This window comes from Bubalus kerabau, chromosome X, assembly GCF_029407905.1.
Source record: "Bubalus kerabau isolate K-KA32 ecotype Philippines breed swamp buffalo chromosome X, PCC_UOA_SB_1v2, whole genome shotgun sequence".
Taxonomy (NCBI): Eukaryota; Metazoa; Chordata; class Mammalia; order Artiodactyla; family Bovidae; genus Bubalus; species Bubalus kerabau.
Window position 1 is genome coordinate 95,447,739 of NC_073647.1, and position 21,362 is coordinate 95,469,100.

The 21,362-nt window shown below is 39.2% G+C and overlaps 1 protein-coding gene across 6 annotated transcripts in view; it reads right to left on the reverse strand.

Moving 5' to 3' along the window:
- Nucleotides 1-21,362, reverse strand: part of EDA (ectodysplasin A) — a 481,432-nt gene that overhangs the window by 83,952 nt on the left and 376,118 nt on the right. The window contains exon 3 of one of the 6 annotated variants that reach the window (XM_055564603.1): nt 8,555-9,532. The exons of 4 other annotated variants lie outside the window; for them this stretch is intronic. In XM_055564603.1, the coding sequence (XP_055420578.1) occupies nt 9,507-9,532 (26 nt within the window). In that variant the 3' untranslated portion in view covers nt 8,555-9,506. Of the gene's footprint in view, nt 1-8,554; nt 9,547-21,362 lie in introns of those variants that run through there. One more of the 6 variants, XM_055564604.1, reaches the window with a different exon arrangement.

Consider the following 21,362-nt stretch of genomic DNA (forward strand, 5'->3'; position numbering starts at 1 on the left):
TGGTTGTGGAGAATATCTCTCTCCACGGATACATCAGGAATACACCTTCAGACACAGAAGTCCATGCAGAACACCAGCTGAGAGCAGACAGGCAAAATGTCTTGCATCTATGCACACAGGGTCGCTTTGGTCATGTCTAACTCTTAGCAATCCTGTGGACTGTGGCCTGCCAGGCTTCTCTGTCAGGGGGGTTCTCCAGGTGAGAATACTGGAGCATGTTGGCTAATACTCGTTGCCATACCCTTCTAGAGGCACTATTTCCTTCTGCCCTAGCCAAATCCCCTGAATACCTGGTGGTGCCAGAACCCCTGTGACCCAAGTAGCTGCACCACCTCCACACCTGGCCCTCACAGGGACAAACCCAAGTCCTCCAGGGCAGCCTCAGGAGCAAGCCCCAGGGGATGACCATGCAGAGGTGGAAATAAAACCACAATTAAAACCCAGGGGCAATGTGACTAGGGAAGAAAACCCAAAACCTTTCCACCAGCTGTACAAGTTGCAGATTAAATACACATGACCAACTAGGCAAACTCTGTGTCTATGGAATATATAAAAGGCCATTGAGAGCTCCCACAAACAAAAATGTACCAGTTCTGATAGCTGTGGACACTGGAGGTGAGAACACACAGGAGTAGGGCCAGGTTAGAATCTGAGCTGCCCCCCACAGCAGGTCCAGAGACCAGCAAAGTGTTGGAGGGCATCCAGCTTTACAACAAATGTTAAAGGGACTTATATAGTCAAGAAATACAAGAGAAGAAAAGAGATCTACAAAATGAGTTCAGTTCATTCACTCAGTTGTGCCCAACTCTTTGTGACCCCATGGACTGCAGTACAGCAGGCCTCCCTGTTCATCACCAACTCCTGGAGTTTACTCCAAACAATTAAGAAAATGGCAATAGGAATATATATATAATTACTTTAAATGTAAATGGTTTAAATGCTTCAACCAAAAGACACAGACTAGCTGAATGGATACAAAAACAAGATCCATATATATGCTGTCTACAAGAAACACAATTCAGACCTAAAGACACATATAGACTGAAAGTGAGAGGATAGAAAAAAATATTCCATGCAAATGGGAAGCAAAAGAAAGCGGGAGTAGCACTCCTCATATCAGACAAAATAGGCCTTAAAGAAGATTACAAGAGTTAAGGAAGGATACTACATAATGATTAAGGGATCAATCCAAGAGGAAGACATAACAATTGTAAATATCTATGCACCCAACATAGGAGCACCTCAATACAAAAGACAAACACTAACAGACCTAAAAGGAGAAATTGACACTAACACAATAATAGTAGGAGACTTTAACACCCCACTCATACCAATGGACAGATCATCAAAACAGAAATATTAATAAGGAAACACAAGTCTTAAATGATGAGATGGAGCTCATTGATATCTTCAGGACATTCCATCAAAAGGCAAAAGAATAGACCTTCTTCTCAAGTGCACATGGAACATTCTCCAGGATAGAGCACATCCTGGGTCACAAATCAAACCTCAGAAAAATTAAAAAAATTGAAATCATATCAAGCATCTTCTCCAACCACAACACTATGAGACTAGATATCAATTACAAGAAAAAAACTGTAACAAAATTAGAACTGAAAAACGAGAGGTTACAATAGACAATTCAGAAATACAAAGGATTATAAGAGACTATCATGAACACTGGCACTCTCGGCCGCTGCCCCTGACCTTGGACGTGGGGTAGCTCCTCTCAGCCATGCTTGTGCACCATTTCAGCCGCGTCCAAGGAAAGACAAACCCAAGTAAGATGGTAGGTGCTGCAAGAGGGCATCAGAGGGCAGACACACTGAAACCATAATCACAGAAAACTAGTCAATCTAATTACACTAGGACCACAGCCTTGTCTAACTCAATGAAACTAAGCCATGCCCTGTGGGGCCACCCAAGATGGGCAGGTCATGGTGGAGAGGTCTGACAGAATGTGGTCCACTGGAGACGGGAATGGCAAACCACTTCAGTATTCTTGTCTTGAGAACCTCATGAATAGTATGAAAAGGCAAAATGATAGGATACTGAAAGAGGAACTCCCCAGGTCAGTAGGTGCCCAACATGCTACTGGAGATCAGTGGAGAAATAACTCCAGAAAGAATGAAGGGATGGAGCCAAAGCAAAAAGAATACCCAGTTGTGGATGTGACTGGTGATAGAAGCAAGGTCCGATGCTGTAAAGAGCAATATTGCATAGGAACCTGGAATGTTAGGTCCATGAATTAAGGCAAATTGGAAGTGGTCAAACAGGAGATGGCAAGAGTGAACGTCGACATTCTAGGAATCAGCGAACTGAAATGGACCAGAATGGGTGAATTTAACTCAGATGACCATTATATCTACTACTGTGGGCAGGAATCCCTCAGAAGAAATGGAGTAGCCACCATGGTCAACAAAAGAGTCTGAAATGCAGTACTTGGATGCAATCTCAAAAATGACAGAATGATCTCTGTTTGTTTCCAAGGCAAACCATTCAATATCACAGTAATCCAAGTCTATCCCCAACCAGTAACACTGAAGAAGCTGAAGGTGAACGGTTCTATGAAGACAAGACCTGCTAGAACTAACACCCAAAAAAGATGTCCTTTTCATTATAGGGGACTGGAATGCAAAAGTCAAGAAACACCTGGAGTAACAGGCAAATTTGGCCTTGGAACACAGAATGAAGCAGGGCAAGGGCTAATAGAGTTTTGCCAAGAGAACGCACTGGTCATAGCAAACACCCTCTTCCAACAACACAAGAGAAGACTGTACAAATGGACATGACCAGATGGTCAACACCGAAATCAGATTGATTATACTCTTTGCAGCCAAAGATGGAGAAGCTCTATACAGTCAGCAAAAACAAGACCGGGAGCTGACTGTGGCTCAGATCGTGAACTCCTTATTGCCAAATTCAGACTTAAATTGAAGCAAGTAGGGAAAACCAATAGACCATTCAGGTATGACCTAAATCAAATCCCTTATGATTATACAGTGGAAGTGAGAAATAGACTTAAGGGACTAGATCTGATAGACAGAGTGCCTGATGAACTATGGACTGAGGTTCGTGACATTGTACAGGAGACAGGGATCAAGACCATCCCCATGGAAAAGAAATGCAGAAAAGCAAAATGGCTGTCTGGGGAGGCCTTACAAATAGCTGTGAAAAGAAGAGAAGTGAAAAGCAAAGGAGAAAAGGAAAGATACAAGCATCTGAATGCAGAGTTCCAAAGAATAGCAAGGAGAGATAAGAAAGCCTTCCTCAGAAATCAATGCAAAGAAATAGAGGAAAACAACAGAATGGGAAAGACTAGAGATCTCTTCAAGAAAATGAGAGATACCAAGGGAACATTTCATGCAAAGATGGGCTCGATAAAGGACAGAAATGGTATGGACCTAACAGAAGCAGAAGATATTAAGAAGATGTAGCAAGAATACACAGAAGAACAGTACAAAAAAGATCTTCCTGACCCAGATAATCACGATGGTATGATCAGTCACCTAGAGCCAGACATCCTGGAATGTGAAGTCAAGTGGGCCTTAGGAAGCATCACTACGAACAAAGCCAGTGGAGGGGATGGAATTCCAGTTGAGCTCTTTCAAGCCCTGAAAGATGATGCTGTGAAAGTGCTGTACTCAGTATGCCAGCAAATTTGGAAAACTCAGCAGTGGCCACAGAACTGGAAAAGGTCCGTTTTCATTCGAATCCCTAAGAAAGGCAATGCCAAAGAATGCTCAAACTACCGCACAATTGCACTCATCTCACACGCTAGTAAAGTAATGCTGAAAATTCTCCAAGCCAGGCTTCAGCAATACGTGAACTGAGAACTTCCAGATGTTCAAGCTGGTTTTAGAAAAGGCAGAGGAACCAGAGATCAAATTGCCAACATCCGCTGGATCATGGAAAAAGCAAGAGAGTTCCAGAAAAACATCTATTTCTGCTTTATTGACTATGCCAAAGCCTTTGACTGTGTGGATCACAATAAACTGTGGACAATTCTGAAAGAGATGGGAATACCAGACCACCTGACCTGCCTCTTGAGAAACCTATATGCAGGCCAGGAAGTAACAGTTAGAATTGGATATGGAACAACAGACTGGTTCCAAATAGGAAAAGGAGTACGTCAAGGCTGTATATTGTCACCCTGCTTATTTAACTCATATGCAGAGTACATCATGAGAAATGCTGGGCTGGAAGAAGCACAAGCTGGAATGAAGATTGCCGGGAGAAATATCAATAACCTCAGATATGCAGATGACACCACCCTTATGGCAGAAAGTGAAGAGGAACTAAAAAGCCTCTTGATGAGAGTCAAAGAAGAGAGTGAAAAAGTTGGCTTAAAGCTCAACATTCAGAAAACGAAGATCATGGCATCTGGTCCCATCACTTCATGGGAAATAGATGGGGAAACAGTGGAAACAGTGTCAGACTTTTATTTTTTGGGACTCCAAAATCACTGCAGATGGTGACTGCAGCCATGAAACTGAAAGATGCTTACTCCTTGGAAGAAAGGTTATGACCAACCTAGATAGCATATTCAAAAGCAGAGACATTAATTTGCCAACAAAGGTCCGTCCAGTCAAGGTATGGTTTTTCCAGTGGTCATGTATGGATGTGAGAGTTGGACTGTGAAGAAAGCTGAGCACCGAAGGATTGATGCTTTTGAACTGTGGTGTTGGAGAAGACTCTTGAGAGTCCCTTGGACTGCAAGGAGATCCAACCAGTGCATTCTGAAGGAGATGAGTCCTGGGTGTTCTTTGGAAGGAATGATGCTAAGGCTGAAATTCCTGTATTTTGGCTACCTCATGTGAAGAGTTGACTTGTTGGAAAAGACTCTGATGCTGGGAGGGGTTGGGGGCAGGAGGAGAAGGGGACGACAGAGGATGAGATGGCTGGATGGCATCACCAACTCGATGGACGTGAGTCTGAGTGAGCTCCAGGAGTTGGTGACAGACAGGGAGGCTTGGCGTGCTGCGATTCATGGGGTCGCAAAGAGTCGGACATGACTGAGCGACTGATCTGATCTGATCATGAACAACTATATGACAATAGATAGCCTGGAAGAAATGGACAGATTCTTAGAGTAGTTCAATCTTCCAAGACTGAAACAGGAAGAAATAGAAATTATGAACAACCAAATCACAAGCACTGAAATTGAAGCTGTGATCAAGAATCTCCCAAAAAACAGAAGCTCAGGACCAGATGGCTTCACAGGAGAATTATATCGAACATTTAGAGATGAGCTAATGCCTATCCTTCAAAAACTCTTTCCAAAAATTGCAGAGGAAGGAACACTTCCAAACTCATTCTACGAGGCCACCATCACCGATACCCAAACTAGACAAAGATAACACAAAAAAAGAAAACTACAGACCAATATCACTGATGAACATAGATGCAAAAATCCTCAACAAAATTTTAGCAAACAGAATTCAGCAACACATAGAAAAGCTCACATACCATGATCAAGTTGGGTTTATTTCAGGGATGCAAGGATTCTTCAATATACACAAATCAATCAATGTTATATACCATATTAACAAATTGAAAGATCAAAACCATATGATAATCTCAATAGAGGCATAAAAAGCCTTTGACAAAATTCAGCAATCATTTATGATTAAAACTCTTCCAAAAATGGGCATAGAAGGAACATACTTCAACATAGTAAAGGCCATATATGATGAGCCTATGGCAAACATTATTCTCAATTGTGAAACACTGAAAGCATTCCCCCTAAGATCAGGAACAAGACAAGGGTATCCACGTTCACCAGTATTATTCAACATAGTTCTGGAAGTCCTAGCTACAGAAATCAGAGAAGAAAAAGAAATGAAAGGAATCCAGATCAGAAAAGAAGTAAATCTCTCCCTGTATGCAGATGACATGATACTGTACATAAAAAACCCTAAAGATACTATAAGAAAATTACTAGAAGTAATCAGTGAATTTAGCAAAGTTGCAGGATACAAAATCAATACACAGAAATCACTCGCATTTCTATATACTAACAATGAAAAATCATAAAGAGAAATTAAGGAATCAATCCCATTCACCATTGCAACAAAAAGAATTAGGTATCCAGGAATAAACTAAACTAAGACAAAAGAAATGTATACAGAAAATTATAAGACACTAATGAAAGAAATCAAAGATGACATAAACAGATGGAGAGATATTCCATGTTCCTAGGTAGGAAGAATCAATATTGTGAAAATGACTATACTCCCAAACTCAATCAACAGATTTAATGCGATCCTTATCAAATTACCAATGGCATTTTCCACAGAACTAGAACAAAAAATTTCACAGTTCATATGGAAATACAAAAGACCCAGTCTTGAGAAAGAAGAATGGAGCTGGAGGAATCAACCTTCCTGACTTCAGATTATACTACAAAGCTACAGTCATCAAGACTGCATAGTACTGGCACAAAAACAGAAATATAGATCAATGGAACAAGACAGAAAGCCCAGAAATAAACCATGCACCTATGGGTACCTTATTTTTGACAGAGGAGACAAGAATATACAGAAAGAAAAGTACTGGAGTTTCAGCTTTAGCATCATTCCTTCCAAAGAAATTCCAGGGCTCATCTCCTTCAGAATGGACTGGCTGGATCTCCTTGCAGTCCAAGGGACTCTCGAGAGTCTTCTCCAACACCACAGTTCAAAAGCATCAATTCTTCCGCGCTCAGCCTTCCTCACAGTCCAACTCTCACATCCATACATGACCACAGGAAAAACCATAGCCTTGACTAGATGGACCTTTGTTGGCAAAGTACTGTTTCTGCTTTTGAATATGCTATCTAGGTTGGTCATAACTTAATTAAAAGACACTTGCTCAGTATTAGAGAATTGCACATCAAAACTACAATGAGATATCACCTCACCCTGGTCAGAATGGCCATCATCAAAAAGTATACGAACAATAAATGCTGGAGAAGGTGTGGAGGAAAGGGAACACTCTTGCACTGTTGGTGGGAATGTAAATTGATACAGCCACTATGGAAGAGGATATGGAGATTCCTTAAAAAACTAGGAATAAAACCACCATACAACCCAGCAATCCCACTCCTAGGCATATACCCTGAGGAAACCAAAATTGAAAAAGACACATGTATGCCAATGTTCACCGCAGCACTATTTACAATAACTAGAACATGGAAGCAACCTAGATGTCCATCAACAGATGAAATATCAAAAACTTCAGATATGTAGATGACAAACCTGTATACAAGTCAAGAAGCAACAGTTAGAACCAGGCATGGGACAATGGACTGGTCCAAAATTGGGAAAGGAGTACGTCAAGGTTGTATATTGTCACCCTGCTTATTTAACTTATATGCAGAGTACGTCACACAAAATGCCGGGGTGGATGAAGCACAAGTTGGAATCAAGGTTGCCGGGATAAATATCTATAATCTCAGATAAGCAGATGACACCAACCTAATAGCAGAAAGGGAGGTAGAACTAAAGAGCTTCTTGATGAAGGTGAAAGAAGAGAGTGAAAAAGCTGGCTTAAAACTCAACATTCAAAAAAATAAAGATCACGGGATCCAGTCCCATGACTTCATGGCATATAAAAGGGTAAACAATGGAAACAGTGAATAACTTTATTTTCTTGGGCTCCAAAATCACTGTGGACAGTGACAAAAGGCATGAAATTAAAAGAAGCTTGCTCCTTGGAAGAAAAGCTATGACAAACCTAGACAGGAATTAGAATGCAGAGACATTACTTTGCTGACAAAGGTCTGTGTAGTTAAAGCTTGGTTTGTCCAGTAGTCACATATGGATGTGAGAGTTGGATCATAAAGAAGGCTGAGCACCGAAGAATTGACACTTTTGAACTGTGATGTGGAGAAGACTCTTGAGAGTCCCTTAGATTGCAAGGAGATCAAACCAGTCAATCCTAAAGGAAATCAATCCTGAATATTCATTCCAAGGACTGATGCTTAAGCTGAAGCTCCTGTACTTTGGCCAGTTGATGCAAAGAACTGACACACTGGAAAAGACCCTGATGCTGGGAAATATTGAAGCAACAGGAGATGGGGATGACAGGGGATGAGATGGTTGGATGCCATCACCGACTCGATGGACATGACTTTAAGCAACCTCTGGGAGATGGTTAAGGACAGGGAAGCCTGGCGTGCTCCAGTCCATGGGGTCACAAAGAGGTGGATGTGACTGAGTGACTGAAAAACAAACCAAAAAGCTTAGTGAGGTTGGTGCTAGCCTTCTCTTACATGTGTACAGTAAGAAGCCTCAGTGGATTGAGATTTTATTCCTCTATCATTGGGTTTCATTCTCCCCCCTTTTGTGGTTTTAGGCTATGTTCTGGGTGTTGGAGATTGCTACATAAAAGAGCTCTGAACTAATCAGGGTATATTCAGAATAATCATATTTTGTGTATGAAACTCATATTGTGTATATTTCTCCAAAATGGACAAAAACATATGTAACAAACTATCAATAGCAATAGAAGTTTGTAATATCCAATTTTTAATTCTTTAATTCTTAATTAATTGGTGGGATAAGAAAAAGAGAATTCTTAAGACAAACCTTATTTAAAATAAATACTCCACCTGAATCTTTAATACCAATTTATATCTAAGTACTTTAGCATGTATTATCTTTTTGATCATCACATTCCTGTGAGATATGCAAGATAGCTTCTTTTCTCAAGTATAAAAGTGGTGACCAGATTGTAATATTTGAGAAAAAGTATTCTCATTTATTCTATCCATAACCTGAGAAATAGATGAGTTAGTACTGTTCTCATTTTATTTTTTAATGAAACAAGTAAAGTATTTATTAAGAGGGAAAAAAAGTAAAGTACATTTGGATAGACAGGTGGGTGGACTCAGGGAGAGAGAGTTACTGAGTCGTGCCCTGGGGGCAGTTTGAATTACTTTTAAGGGTTATTTCTTCTGGCTTTTCTTTGGCCAATCATTTTGATTTGTCTGGTTCACAGTCCATATTTGGTATATTCTCAGAATCCTCCCATGTGTGCACACACATCTCTTAGCTAAGATGGATTTTACAGAAAAGGCGGCTGGGTAAAGCATCCTTTGACATTGCTTCCCCTTTGACCTGCAAGGAGGCTTTTGTGCACATGTGTGGTCAGGGAGGTCTTCTGACTTCAACAATGAGAAATATGTGGTCTGGGCAGGCTCAGCCTTCTGCCTTAATTGTCTTGATATTCTTGTCTTGGGGTTTCAGTCCATAGAGAATGAATTTCCAATTGCTGTACCCTGGGTTGGGGGACCATCTGCCTCCTGCCTCAAATCACCCCTGAGAGATGTAAACCCAAAAAAAACTTTATTGGGAAGATGAAAGGGGAAGGTCTGTCTTCTGTAATTTTTTGAGGCTGACAATGGAGTTGTAGACCCTACCTAGCTGGGGTCATGGAGTTCTCACCCTGTCTCATTAAAGGGGCCCCAGGGTGACTTCTGCTGTTCTTTTGGCAAGATCTGCAATGGAGAGTGGCTGGAGTTCCTACATCACCATTGTCCTGTGATGCCCTAGAGAAAAGAAACTAAAAATTAGATTAGAGGAGGGGAAAGTTATGAGAAAATGGAAACTTCCAATTGCTATGGCCTATGATGGACTTGAGGTAAAAACAAATCCAGCATTGTGTCAAGTGAGTGGAGGGAGCAAAAGTTTATGCAATGCAAACCACAGAGTTGTCTGTCCTTCTTGTAGATAAGGGAGATAGTACTATTTTCATTTGATACTAATAATTACCAACTACTGAACACCTGTAAGTGCCAGACTTGAGTTAGGCATTTTACTTTATCTTTAATCCTTGTAATACTAAAAGGAAGTACCATTACTATAGTTAGGTCATGAGAAAACTTAGGCTAAGAGAGGATATATGACTTGGCCAAGGCCACAAAGCTGAAAGTAATAGAGCTAGAATTTGAAATTAGGTCTCTGTAATTTTAAATTTTAAATCAGTTCTATGTGGCTTTAAATTCTATGTTCTTTCCTTACCCCAAGCTATTTGAGAGAGAAACCAAATGTCTGGAAGGTTGTTTCTTGATATCAACAGAGTTTTTCTTTCTTGTATGCATTATTTCTTCCAGGGACCCAGATCTTGATGGTACTAAATTTGAGTTTTGTTTCTGATAGCTTATGGATTTTGTATACTATGTTGTTGGGTTGGAGAGAACAGATTATATTCAAACTGCTGAACTAAAATTTGAAAACAACCTCTGAAATAAAATATTTGTACCACAAATACACTCTTCTACTTTAAATAGGTGATAATGTAAACCTACGCTTTTAAAGAGCTTGGTGGTGAGTTATAACGATAATGTGCTACACAAATTAATGACCTCATGACTCAGGTAAGAAATCTTTTGTTTCTTTTGAACAAAATAGAGATTTAAATATGTGACCTGTAATATAAAATTTCATCATTGGAAGCATGCAATTCACACTTCAAAATTTGATCTTTTCAGTGTAGTTTTTTTTTTTTTAAGAGTAATGAAGTATATCTGAAATTTGAGGAGACAATCAAAATGCTGTATTTACAATAACTGAATATATTCTCAGGAGATATCACGAAGGTATCATGAAAAACACATTCTTCTTCCATTTCCTTTTTAAGAAATCATATTTCTAAACAGATTGGAATCAAAACATAGCAAATTAACAAGTCAATCTTCCTGCTCTTCTGTCACAGTATAAGATAATGAGGTGCTGAGTTTCATCTATAAAGATGACATTACTAACTTTCTGGCAGCAGGCCAAGTCCATGGGTTGTTTTGCTACAGGGAGAATATCTGCACAAAGCCATCTTTCCCGCAGTAAACCATTTGACAAATAGCACAGATTGGTTAGATCCCCCCAGTTAGGGTATATAGAAACACTGTGAAGTTAGACTCTAAACAACTGAACTAATGCACCACAATACTAGGTTCATTAAAGGGATGCATACTGGAAGAAGTGGTAAAATGCAGGCAAGATTCATAAGCTCACAGCAAAGCATCCCTCTTATTTCACCATCTCAAAAATAGCTTTCTCTACATTTCTGAACATGTTAATGGCATAGGATCTTTCTAATTCAGTTTGGAGTCCTCAACAAGAGAGAAGGTAGGGTTAATCACTGTTTCTAAATTGCCCTGTGGGTCTAAATGGTGCTACCCTGCACCAGAGATGAGCAAGAAGAAGATCAAGAAAATTAAGTTAAGAATCATTGTACACGGCTCATGTTTGTAAACAAATAAGAATTATATTTGCCTTGCTAATATTTATTTGCCAAGTGTTTGGAGGGTAGGGGAGAGATGGAGTGAGATGGGGGAAGATGCCAAGAGAATTTGCGATTAAAAAAATAAAACATAAAAATTAAAAAAACAAATAAACTATTGATCAAATGCTTGAGTGAGCATTTGAAAGCCCTGAGATGGTTCTGGGCTTGAGTCAGACTTTCTCTGCCCAAAGGTTCTGGCTTCCCCTCAGTCCTTCCTTCAAGTCTCCTATATTATATGTCAGGATTCCTAAACCAAGAGGAGAGTCAAGAAACCTAGGTGATTAGCTAGCCAGCCTCTTCCGTCCATGGGATTTTCCAGGCAAGAGTACTGGAGTGGGGTGCCATTGTCTTCTCTGCAATAAACCCTATGCCCTCTTAAAAACAAACAAAACAAAACAAAACAAACCTTAATCCCATTTAGGTCAGCTATCTCTCACTTATAACTGACAAAGTCCTAACATAGTTAGTCATCTCCATATCTATATTTCCAGTCCAGATATTTTTCCTGGGCTTCAGATACATATTTCCAATTGTTTATAGGTTTTCTCCTCTTGAATTTCCCGTAGATACCTGAAACTTAACCTGTCTAAAACCACACATCTTCACACTCTGATAATTTTTGCAGTAAATAGTACAGCACCTTTCCAGAAACCTTGGTGGTTTCCTTGGCTCCTCTTTCCCACCCCCCTCAGTCAAATTACCAAGTCTTAATTTTCTCTACTGACCAACTAAATCTGTTTAAGTCTGTCTCCATTGCAGGTACTCTAGTCCAGCCACCATTACTTCTTAGGTATATCACTGCAGCATCCTTCTAACTTCCTTGTCTCCCTCGTGCCCTCTCCAGTCCATTTTCTCCCTATTTTAGCCAATTTTCCTTTTTTTACATTTCAAAAAACAAATTACAGTAGTACAGGCTTATTGCAACAAATCAAACAATACAGAACTATATAAAGAATCATTAAACATTTCTCCCTTTCCTATCTAACCCCCTTTTACCTGAGGTAAACATTAATTCAGTTGGTGCCTCTGCTTCCCACATCTGTTTCTATGTAATTGTCTATCTGTATAACTATAAACATTCTTTGTTTTAATTTTTATTCTTGGAATATATGTATATTTATAGCTATAAACATTAAAAATCTTTCTCTTCTCAATGAAAATGTGATAGCATTATACACATTACTCTGAAAATTCTTGCAGCAAAGGAACATATCTATTCTTTCAGATCGATCTATAAAGCTTTTTATAATATAAATATAAAATAAAGCCTTTTAATAACTGTATAATATTCAATATTATGGCTATGTCACAATTGAGTCATTTAACCATTTCTTTATTCATAGAGTTTAGGGTTATCCCTCTTTTTGCCACTAAAACAGTGCTATAATAAACATCCTTATACATATTGGACCTATGTAGTGGTATTGTTATATGTAGGATAAATTCCCAAAACTGTATCAAAGGTATGCTAATGTTCAATTTCACTAGAGTTGGATTAATATCCAAAGTGAACACAACAAATTACATTCTGAAATGTGATGCATTACATCGACAGAATGAAGAATAAAAATCATATGATCATTTCAAAGATGCAGAAAAGCATTTGACAAAATTCAACATTCTTTTGTGATAAAAAAAGATATGTTCACAAATTAGATATAGAAAGAGTGCATCCTGACATAATAAAGGCCACATGTAACAAGTCCATGGATAAATCATACTGAACAGTGAAAAGTTGAAAGCTTTTCCTCTAAGATCAGGAACAAGATAGGATGCCCATTTTCACCACTTCCATACAACATAGCACTTGAAGTCCTATAGTCAGAGCAATTAGGCAAGAGAAAGAAATAAAAGGCATCCAAATTTGAAGGTAAAATTGTATCTGTTTGCAGATGGTATGTTCCTATGTGTAGAAAACCTTAGACTCCACCAGAGAACTATTAGAAATAATAAATGAGTTCAGTAAACTTGCAGGATATGAAGTCAACATACAAAAATCAGTTTTGCTTCTATACACTAACAAGGAATTATCCAAAACAATAAATTAAGACAAAGATCTCATTTATAATAGCATCAAAAAGAATGAAATACTTAGGGTTAAATTTAACCAAGTAAGTGATGTATCTGTACACTGAAAAGTACGAAACACTGATGAAAGAAACTGAAACACACACACATACACAAAGGAACCTTATCTGGTGTTCTTGGATTGCTGTTGTTCAGTCGCTCAGTTGTGTCCGACTCTTTGTGACCCCATGGACTGATTTGCTTTCAATCCAATTTCTACCATTTAGTAGCCTACTAGCCTTGGGAGACTTAAATTACCCTTCCGTAATATTTATTAGCCTTGCGTGCATGCTAAATCGCTTCAGTCGTGTCGGACTCTTTGTGAACTGCCAGGTTCCTTTGTCCACGGAATTCTCCAGACTAGAATAGTGGATCGGGTTGCCATTCCCTTCTCCAGGGGATCTTCCTGATCCAGGGACTGAACCCGTGTCTCCTGCATTGCAGGCAGATTACCGTCTGAGCCGCCAGAGAAGCATGACCATATTACCCAAAACCATTTTTAGATTCAATACAATCCCTGTCAAAACTCCAATGACATTTTTCACAGAAATAGAAATAACCATAAAATTCATATGGAACCACAAAAGACCCCAAATAGCCCAAGAAATCTTAAGCAAAGAAAAAAAACAAAGTTGTAGGCATTACATGTGCCGATTTCAAAATACATTACATATAGTAATCAAAACAGTATGGTCCTGGCAAAAAAGCAGAAATCCAGACCAATGGAATAGAATAGACAGCTCAGAAATAAATCCATGCATTTATAGGTTACTGATCTTTGATAAGGGAGCCAACAGCATAGAAGAGAGAAAGAACAGTGAATTCAATAAATGGTGCTAGAAAAAATTCAATATCCACAGGCAGAGGAATGAAATTAGACCCTTATCCCATAGCAGATACAACAAAACCCCTCAAACTGGATTAAAGACGTAAACATAGACCTGGAAGTGTAAAACTACTAGAAGAAAATACAGGGGTAAGGCTTCTTGACATTGGTCTGGGCAGTGGTTTTTTGGATATGACCTCAAAACCACAGGCAACGAAAACAAAAACAGACAAGTGGGGTACCATCAAACTAAAATCTTCTGCACAACAAAGGAAACATCAGCAGAGTGAAGAGACAGTCTATAGAATGGGAGAAAATATTTGCAAACCATACATCTGATAAGGGGTTTAATATCCAAAACATGTAAGGAATTCAAACAACTCAGCAAATACATACATACATACTTAAATAGATTCTTTACCATCGGAGCCACCAGGAAAGCCCACTTACATAGATACATACACACATACACAACTGATTTAAAAAAATGGCTCAGGATCTGAATAGATAATTTTCTAAAGAAGACATGCAAATAACTAACTGATATATGAGAAGATACCCAGAATTACTAATTATGAAGGAAATGTAAGCCAAAAACAACAACAAGATGTAACCACACATTGTTAGGATGGCTATTATCAAAAGGACAAGAGACAATGAGTGTTGGTTAGGGTATAAAGAAAAGGGAACCCTTGTTCACTGTTGATAGGAATGTGGATCATTATAGCCATTATGCAAAACAGAATGGAGGTTCCTCAAAAATTAAAAATACAAATGCCATAAGACCCAGTAATTCTACTTTTGGTTGTATATACAAAGGAATTAACTTAATATCTTTTTTTTTTTTTTTTTTTTAATTTTATTTTATTTTTAAACTTAACATAACTGTATTAGATTTGCCAAATATCAAAATGAATCCGCCACAGGTATACATGTGTTCCCCATCTTGAAGAGATATCTGCACTTTCACTTTCATTGCAGCATTATTCACAATAACCAAGATAAAGAAACAATGTAAGTATCCATCAACAGATGAAGAAAAAAAAATGTGATAAACCTACACACATATATACACAAGAGGTTGTTGCCAGGAGCTAGGCTAGAGTAAATGGTGGTGATGGTGTGTTGATCAAAGGGTACAAACTTTCAGTTAAGCAAGATGAGTAAGTTCTGGACATTTAATACATAGCATGGTGACTGTAGTTAATAATACTGTATTTTATACTTGAAATTTGCTAAGAGACTAGATCTAAAGTGCTCTCACCAAAAAACCAAAAAAGATTACTGTCAGGTGATGGAAATGTTAATTAGCTTGATTGTGGTAATTATTTCATAATGTATATGTAGGTCAATATATCACATTGTATAACAAATATATACAATTTTTATTTGGCAATTGTACTTTAATAAAGCTGGAAAACACCCAATTTATATTCTTTCAACAAATACTGGGTTTCCCCACCTAATTAGCATAGGATGTTATTATATTATAAAATTATTGCTGTTGTATTTGGGCAATGGGTATAAAAAGAACATATCAGCATATTTTATTTATTTAAAAATTAAACTTTATTTTAAATTAGTAGTACATGTATATGCTTTAAAATGTTCAAGTGATACAGAAGCATGAATATTAACTTTCTAGCCAGCCCCATCTTAAACACTTAGGTTTCTTCCCCAGAGCAACCAGAGACACAGACTTATAGCATATTTAATAATTTCCTAAATAACAGACATTCAGGTTACTTCCAATCCTCTGCTATTACAAATAGTACAGTAAAAAGAACATCATAGTGGATAAACAATTTTCCACATGTGAGTATATGTAGAACCAAAAGTAGAATCGCTGGATCAGATGCATTTAGCATATGAATATATTTGCCATATTATTTACTCTTGACACTGATCTTGTGTTTGCCCATTGTATTTTAGGATAGCTTCTATGTTCCTTTGGAGAAGGCAATGGCAATCCACTCCAGTACTCTTGCCTGGAAAATCCCATGGATGGAGGAGCCTGGTAGGCTGCAGTCCATGGGGTCGCTAAGAGTCGGACACGACTGAGCGACTTCACTTTCACTTCTCACTTTCATGCATTGGAGAAGGAAATGGCAACCCACTTCAGTGTTCTTGCCTGGACAATCCCAGGGACGGGGAAGCCTGGTGGGCTGCTGTCTATGGGGTCGCTAGAGTCAGACACGACTGAAGTGACTTAGCATCTACGTTCCTTAAAATGAATGCCAAGGCTCTGCATAATTTGGCCCCATTGGGCAGCTCTTTTATTATCACTTCCCATTTAGAAATTGATGCAAACCATACTAATTTCTTTTGGTTCTTCAAATACGCCAAACTCCCCTTTACTCTAAGCCTTCCAACATGTATGTTCTCTCTGCCTGGTTTACCCTTCCCTCAAATCTTGACGAGGCGAACTCTTTAGCATCAGTCAGGTTATAGCTCAGATTGTATATAGTCAGATAATACCCCCATTAAGAAACCTTCCCAGATCTTCCAGGTCTAGATCAGGTACTAATGTGTCCTAGAGCACTCTATGCTTGTCCTATTATGCCACTTACTATACTACTAAAAAAAACATTTCCCAGTGAGTTTGATGAGGCTAAGGTCTTAGCTTGTTCACCACTGGGTCCCTAGTGTTCCAAACAGTGATCAATAAACATTTCATTCAATAACTAGTTGGTACTTAATAAACATTTATTATTATGAATGAATGAATGAACAAAAAGGAGTTTAGACTTTAGTAGTCCTCACTTGTGAAACAGAAGAGGCCCTGAAGGTCAAGGAACAGAATCTAGAGTAAGGTGAGGTTGCGTAAGTAATACACTACAGAGCCAACAGGCGTCTTCTGCCTGTACATCTGCATCTGCTTATGATATTTTGAGGAGCCTTATACAAAAGGGAGCTGCCAGTTCACCACTTAACCAACATAGTAACCTTCTTAGCCTTCACTTTTTGAAACCAAATGTATGTTCCTAATCCTTACTGAACCTCTTCATGGACACTAATGAAAAGGCTCATTTGACCATCCAAACTGAAACCCTGAGTATTTAATCACTGAGACGTCATCTAATTGTCTAAAATTATCCTAGCCATTATCATTATATTATAGAAATCAGGAATAGTTAGGGGCAAATTATAACAATTAGACCATCTATTCTAGTACTTCAACATTTTTTTCTTACCCTAAAATACTCTGAGGGATATGATATAATCTCATCAGTAATAGTACTACCTCACTGTAGTTTTCTTAATGGGGTGCAAAGTGGTCAGAATTTTCAGGAGTGTGTATACCTTGAATAGACTACTTACTTAATACTGAATCTCTTAAACCTGAGTTGAGAATCACTGATTCTAGTCTAACTTTTAGAAAAAGCTAATATCTGAGAAGTGAAATTAAGACTTGAAGTTCATTACTAGCATAACTACTAGTGGCAGAGCTGGGACTGAAATCCTGGCCTCTTGGCTTAGGGTTCATCATTTTCCCTAATACTGAGAAACAAATAACTAGAAGGAATTTAAGAGAGTGAGGCAGACCAGAAATACCTTTTGAGAACCCCAGGTCATCTAGGCCTATGACTTCATTTAGGCAAATAAGATATTCCTCAAAGATACCTTACTTTTACAGAATTTTTCAAGTGGGAGGTGGATGTGTTCACAGTTTAACTTATATGATGCTTTATTGCTTATGTTTTTTTAATAATAAGTATTATTTTTGTAATTAAAAAATCTCATAAATCTTTTTAAGCAGCCTAATATTTAACTGGGGATACCCTGGCGGCTCTGACAGTAAAGAATCTGCCTATAGTGCAGGAGACCTGGGTTCGGTCCCTGGGTTGGGAAGATCCCCTGGAGAAGGAAATGGCAACCCACTCCAGTATTCTTGCCTGGAAAATTCCATGGATGGAGGAGCCTGGCAGGCTACAGTACATGGGATAACAAGGAGTCGGACAAGACTGAGCAACTAATACTTTCTTTCACCTAGTATTTAACTAACCTCTATACCCAGTTCACTTTAGGACTTTAGTGCTAAGGACAGGAGTTTGATAGCTGTACCAGTTTCATCCCAAGTGGCACTAGTGGTAAAGAACCCTGTTGTCAATGCAAGAGACTTAAGGGACTTAATTCTGAGTCAGGAAGATCCCCTGGAGGAGGGCATCCAGGGGATCCAGTATTCTTGCCTGGAGAATCCCATGGACAGAGGAGCCTAGTGGGCTACAGTCCATAGGATCCCACAGAGATGGACACAACTGAAGGGACTTAGCCCAAACACACCAACTTCAGAGCCTGGTACATCTTATAAGTAGTTGGCACTCTAAAAATGACTGTTAACTCAGTGTCAGTGTGAAAGCTTGTTGAGATAATTTATTGCAAGGCTAGTTCCATGAATGAAAATATAGCTTTAAATTGCTATTTTGGAGTGTGACCAAGCTAAGATGTTTTATCTTACTTAATATCTTATTTGATAGTAATATAAAGCTCCTTTCCAGACTGTTGTGCTGTAGGGACTTAAGCTGTTGGCTTTAATGACCAGTAGGCAACCTTAGGGACTGTACATCTGAAATGAACAATCCTGTTAAAGTCTACACTCATGGTAAACCCTGAAAACCTTTAATTTTGTCTTGTAAAAAAGTCGCTGAGACTATCAGCTCTCAAAACAATTTTCATCTCTCTCATTTGACAATAGCACAGTGATAACTCACTCAGTTCAGTTCAGTCGCTCAGTCGTGTCCGACTCTTTGTGACCCCATGAATCGCAGCACGCCAGGCCTCCCTGTCCATCACCATCTCCTGGAGTTCACACAAACTCACGTCCATCGAGTCGGTGATGCCATCTAGCCATCTCATCCTCTGTTGTCCCCTTCTCCTCCTGCCCCCAATCCCTCCCAGCATCAGAGTCTTTTCCAATGAGTCAACTGTTCGCATGAGGTGGCCAAAGTACTGGAGTTTCAGCTTTAGCATCATTCCTTCCAAAGAAATCCCAGGGCTGATCTCCTTTAGAATGGACTGGTTGGATCTCTTTGCAGTCCAAGGGACTCTCAAGAGTCTTCTCCAACACCACAGTTCAAAAGCATCAATTCTTCGGTGCTCAGCTTTCTTCACAGTCCAATTCTCACATCCATACATGACCACAGGAAAAACCATAGCCTTGACTAGACGAACCTTTGTTGGCAAAGTAATGTCTCTGCTTTTGAATATGCTGTCTAGGCTGGTTATAACTTTCCTAACAAGGAGTAAGTGTCTTTTAATTTCATGGCTGCAATCACCACCTGCAGTGATTTTGGAGCCCCCAAAAATAAAGTCTGACACTGTTTCCACTGTTTCCCCATATATTTCCCATGAAGTGATGGGACCAGATGCCATGATCTCACTAAAAGGCAGTAAATACAAGAGCAACAGTATAATAAGTGAAGTCACTCAGTCATGTCTGAGTCTTTGTGACCCCATGGACTGTAGCCTGTCAGGCTCCTCCGTCCATGGGATTTTCCAAGCAAGAATACTGGAGTGGTTTGCCATTTCCTTTTCCAGGGGATCTTCCTGACCCAGGGATCAAACCTGGGTCTCCCACATTGCAGGCATACTCTGTACCATCTGAGCCACCAGGGAATCCCTATAAAAACTGGAGTGGGTTGCCATGCTCTCCTCCAGAGAATCTTACCAACCCAGGGATCAAAAGCTGGTCTCCCACACTGTGGGTGGATTCTTTGTCATCTGAATCACCAGGGAAACCCCAAAATAAGCACTTAATCAGCAAGTAGTAAAAGTGAAAGTCGATCAGTCATGATCTACTCTTTATGACCCAGACCAGAATACTGTAGTGGGTAGCCTTTCCCTTCCTCAGGGATCTTCACAACTCAGGGATCAAACCCAGGGCTCCCACATTGCAGGTGGATTCTTTACCAGCTGAGCCACAAGGGAAGCCCAAGAATAGTAGAGTGGGTAGGCTATCCCTTCTCCAGCAGATCTTCCTGACCCAAGAATCCAACTGGGGTCTCCTGCATTGCAGGTGGATTTTTTACCAACTGAGATACTAGGGAAGTCCAGTACTTCCTGAGAGTACTTCTTAATTCTAGCTAACATTTGTATAGGCAAAAGTTTGTTCCTTTGAGATCACCGACTTTCATGTCGACCTGTATCAACTTAATAGTGAAAGTGAAAGTGAAGTCGGTCAGTCGTGTCTGACTCTTTGTGACCCCATGGACTGTAGCCCACCAGGCTCCTCCATCCATGGTATTTTCTAGGCAAGAGTACTGGAGTGGGTTGCCATTTCCTTCTCCAGGGGATCTTCCCGACCTGGGGATCGAATATGGGTCTCCCGCATTGTGGGCAGACACTTTACTGTCTGAGCCACCAGGGAATCCTAATGGTAGCTATGTCTTATTGCATTATTATTTTTAAGAAACAAAGGATATATTTCAACATCAAGTTTCCCCTTTACTCCTTTATAAAAGCAAAAAAAAAACCCAAAAAAACAAAAAAAACAAACTAACCTTTTTCAGTCTATCCAAAGGTAAAGAAAGCTACGAAGAAGAGATACTGAAAAAAAGAGACACATGTACACAACCAGCCAGCTGTGGTATGGAAGAGAGTGACATGGAAGTATACAGATGTGATCATTTTAAGTGATGAGGTAGGCCATAGCTTGCGGCTTGGAGTCTTCTTCCTATGGGCTTGGATAGTACAAAAGGGACAATCTGGCTGAAAGAGAGAACCTCTGTAGAAATTAGAATGGCTATTTATAAATTAATGATCATGAGTGCCTAAAATGCCTCAGAGACCATGCTACTATATTCATTTCCTAGAGAGAATTTAGTAACAGTTGTTAATTTCTGAAGCATTTTTGCATACCTTAACACTTTTGGTCATTACAATGACTGTATGAGGTAAGCAAGCCTAATTATTCCCATTTTATAGCTAGGGAAACTGAGGCCCAGAGGAAGGTCACTCCTCTAAGATCACATGGATAATAATGCAGCAGTAAATTAGGATCAGGGTCCAGAAATTATTATTTGATCTAATACCTTTTCTATTATACAATGATGCACTTTTATTCTTCTTCTCTTAATAGGACAGAAACATGGAGGGATGGCAGGTGTGGAGAAACATTAATATTGTGATTGATTTCTGAAAATGCTCCTACAGAAAGAGAACAGTTGGTTTTACAGTAACATTTATAAAACATGGACACTACTTT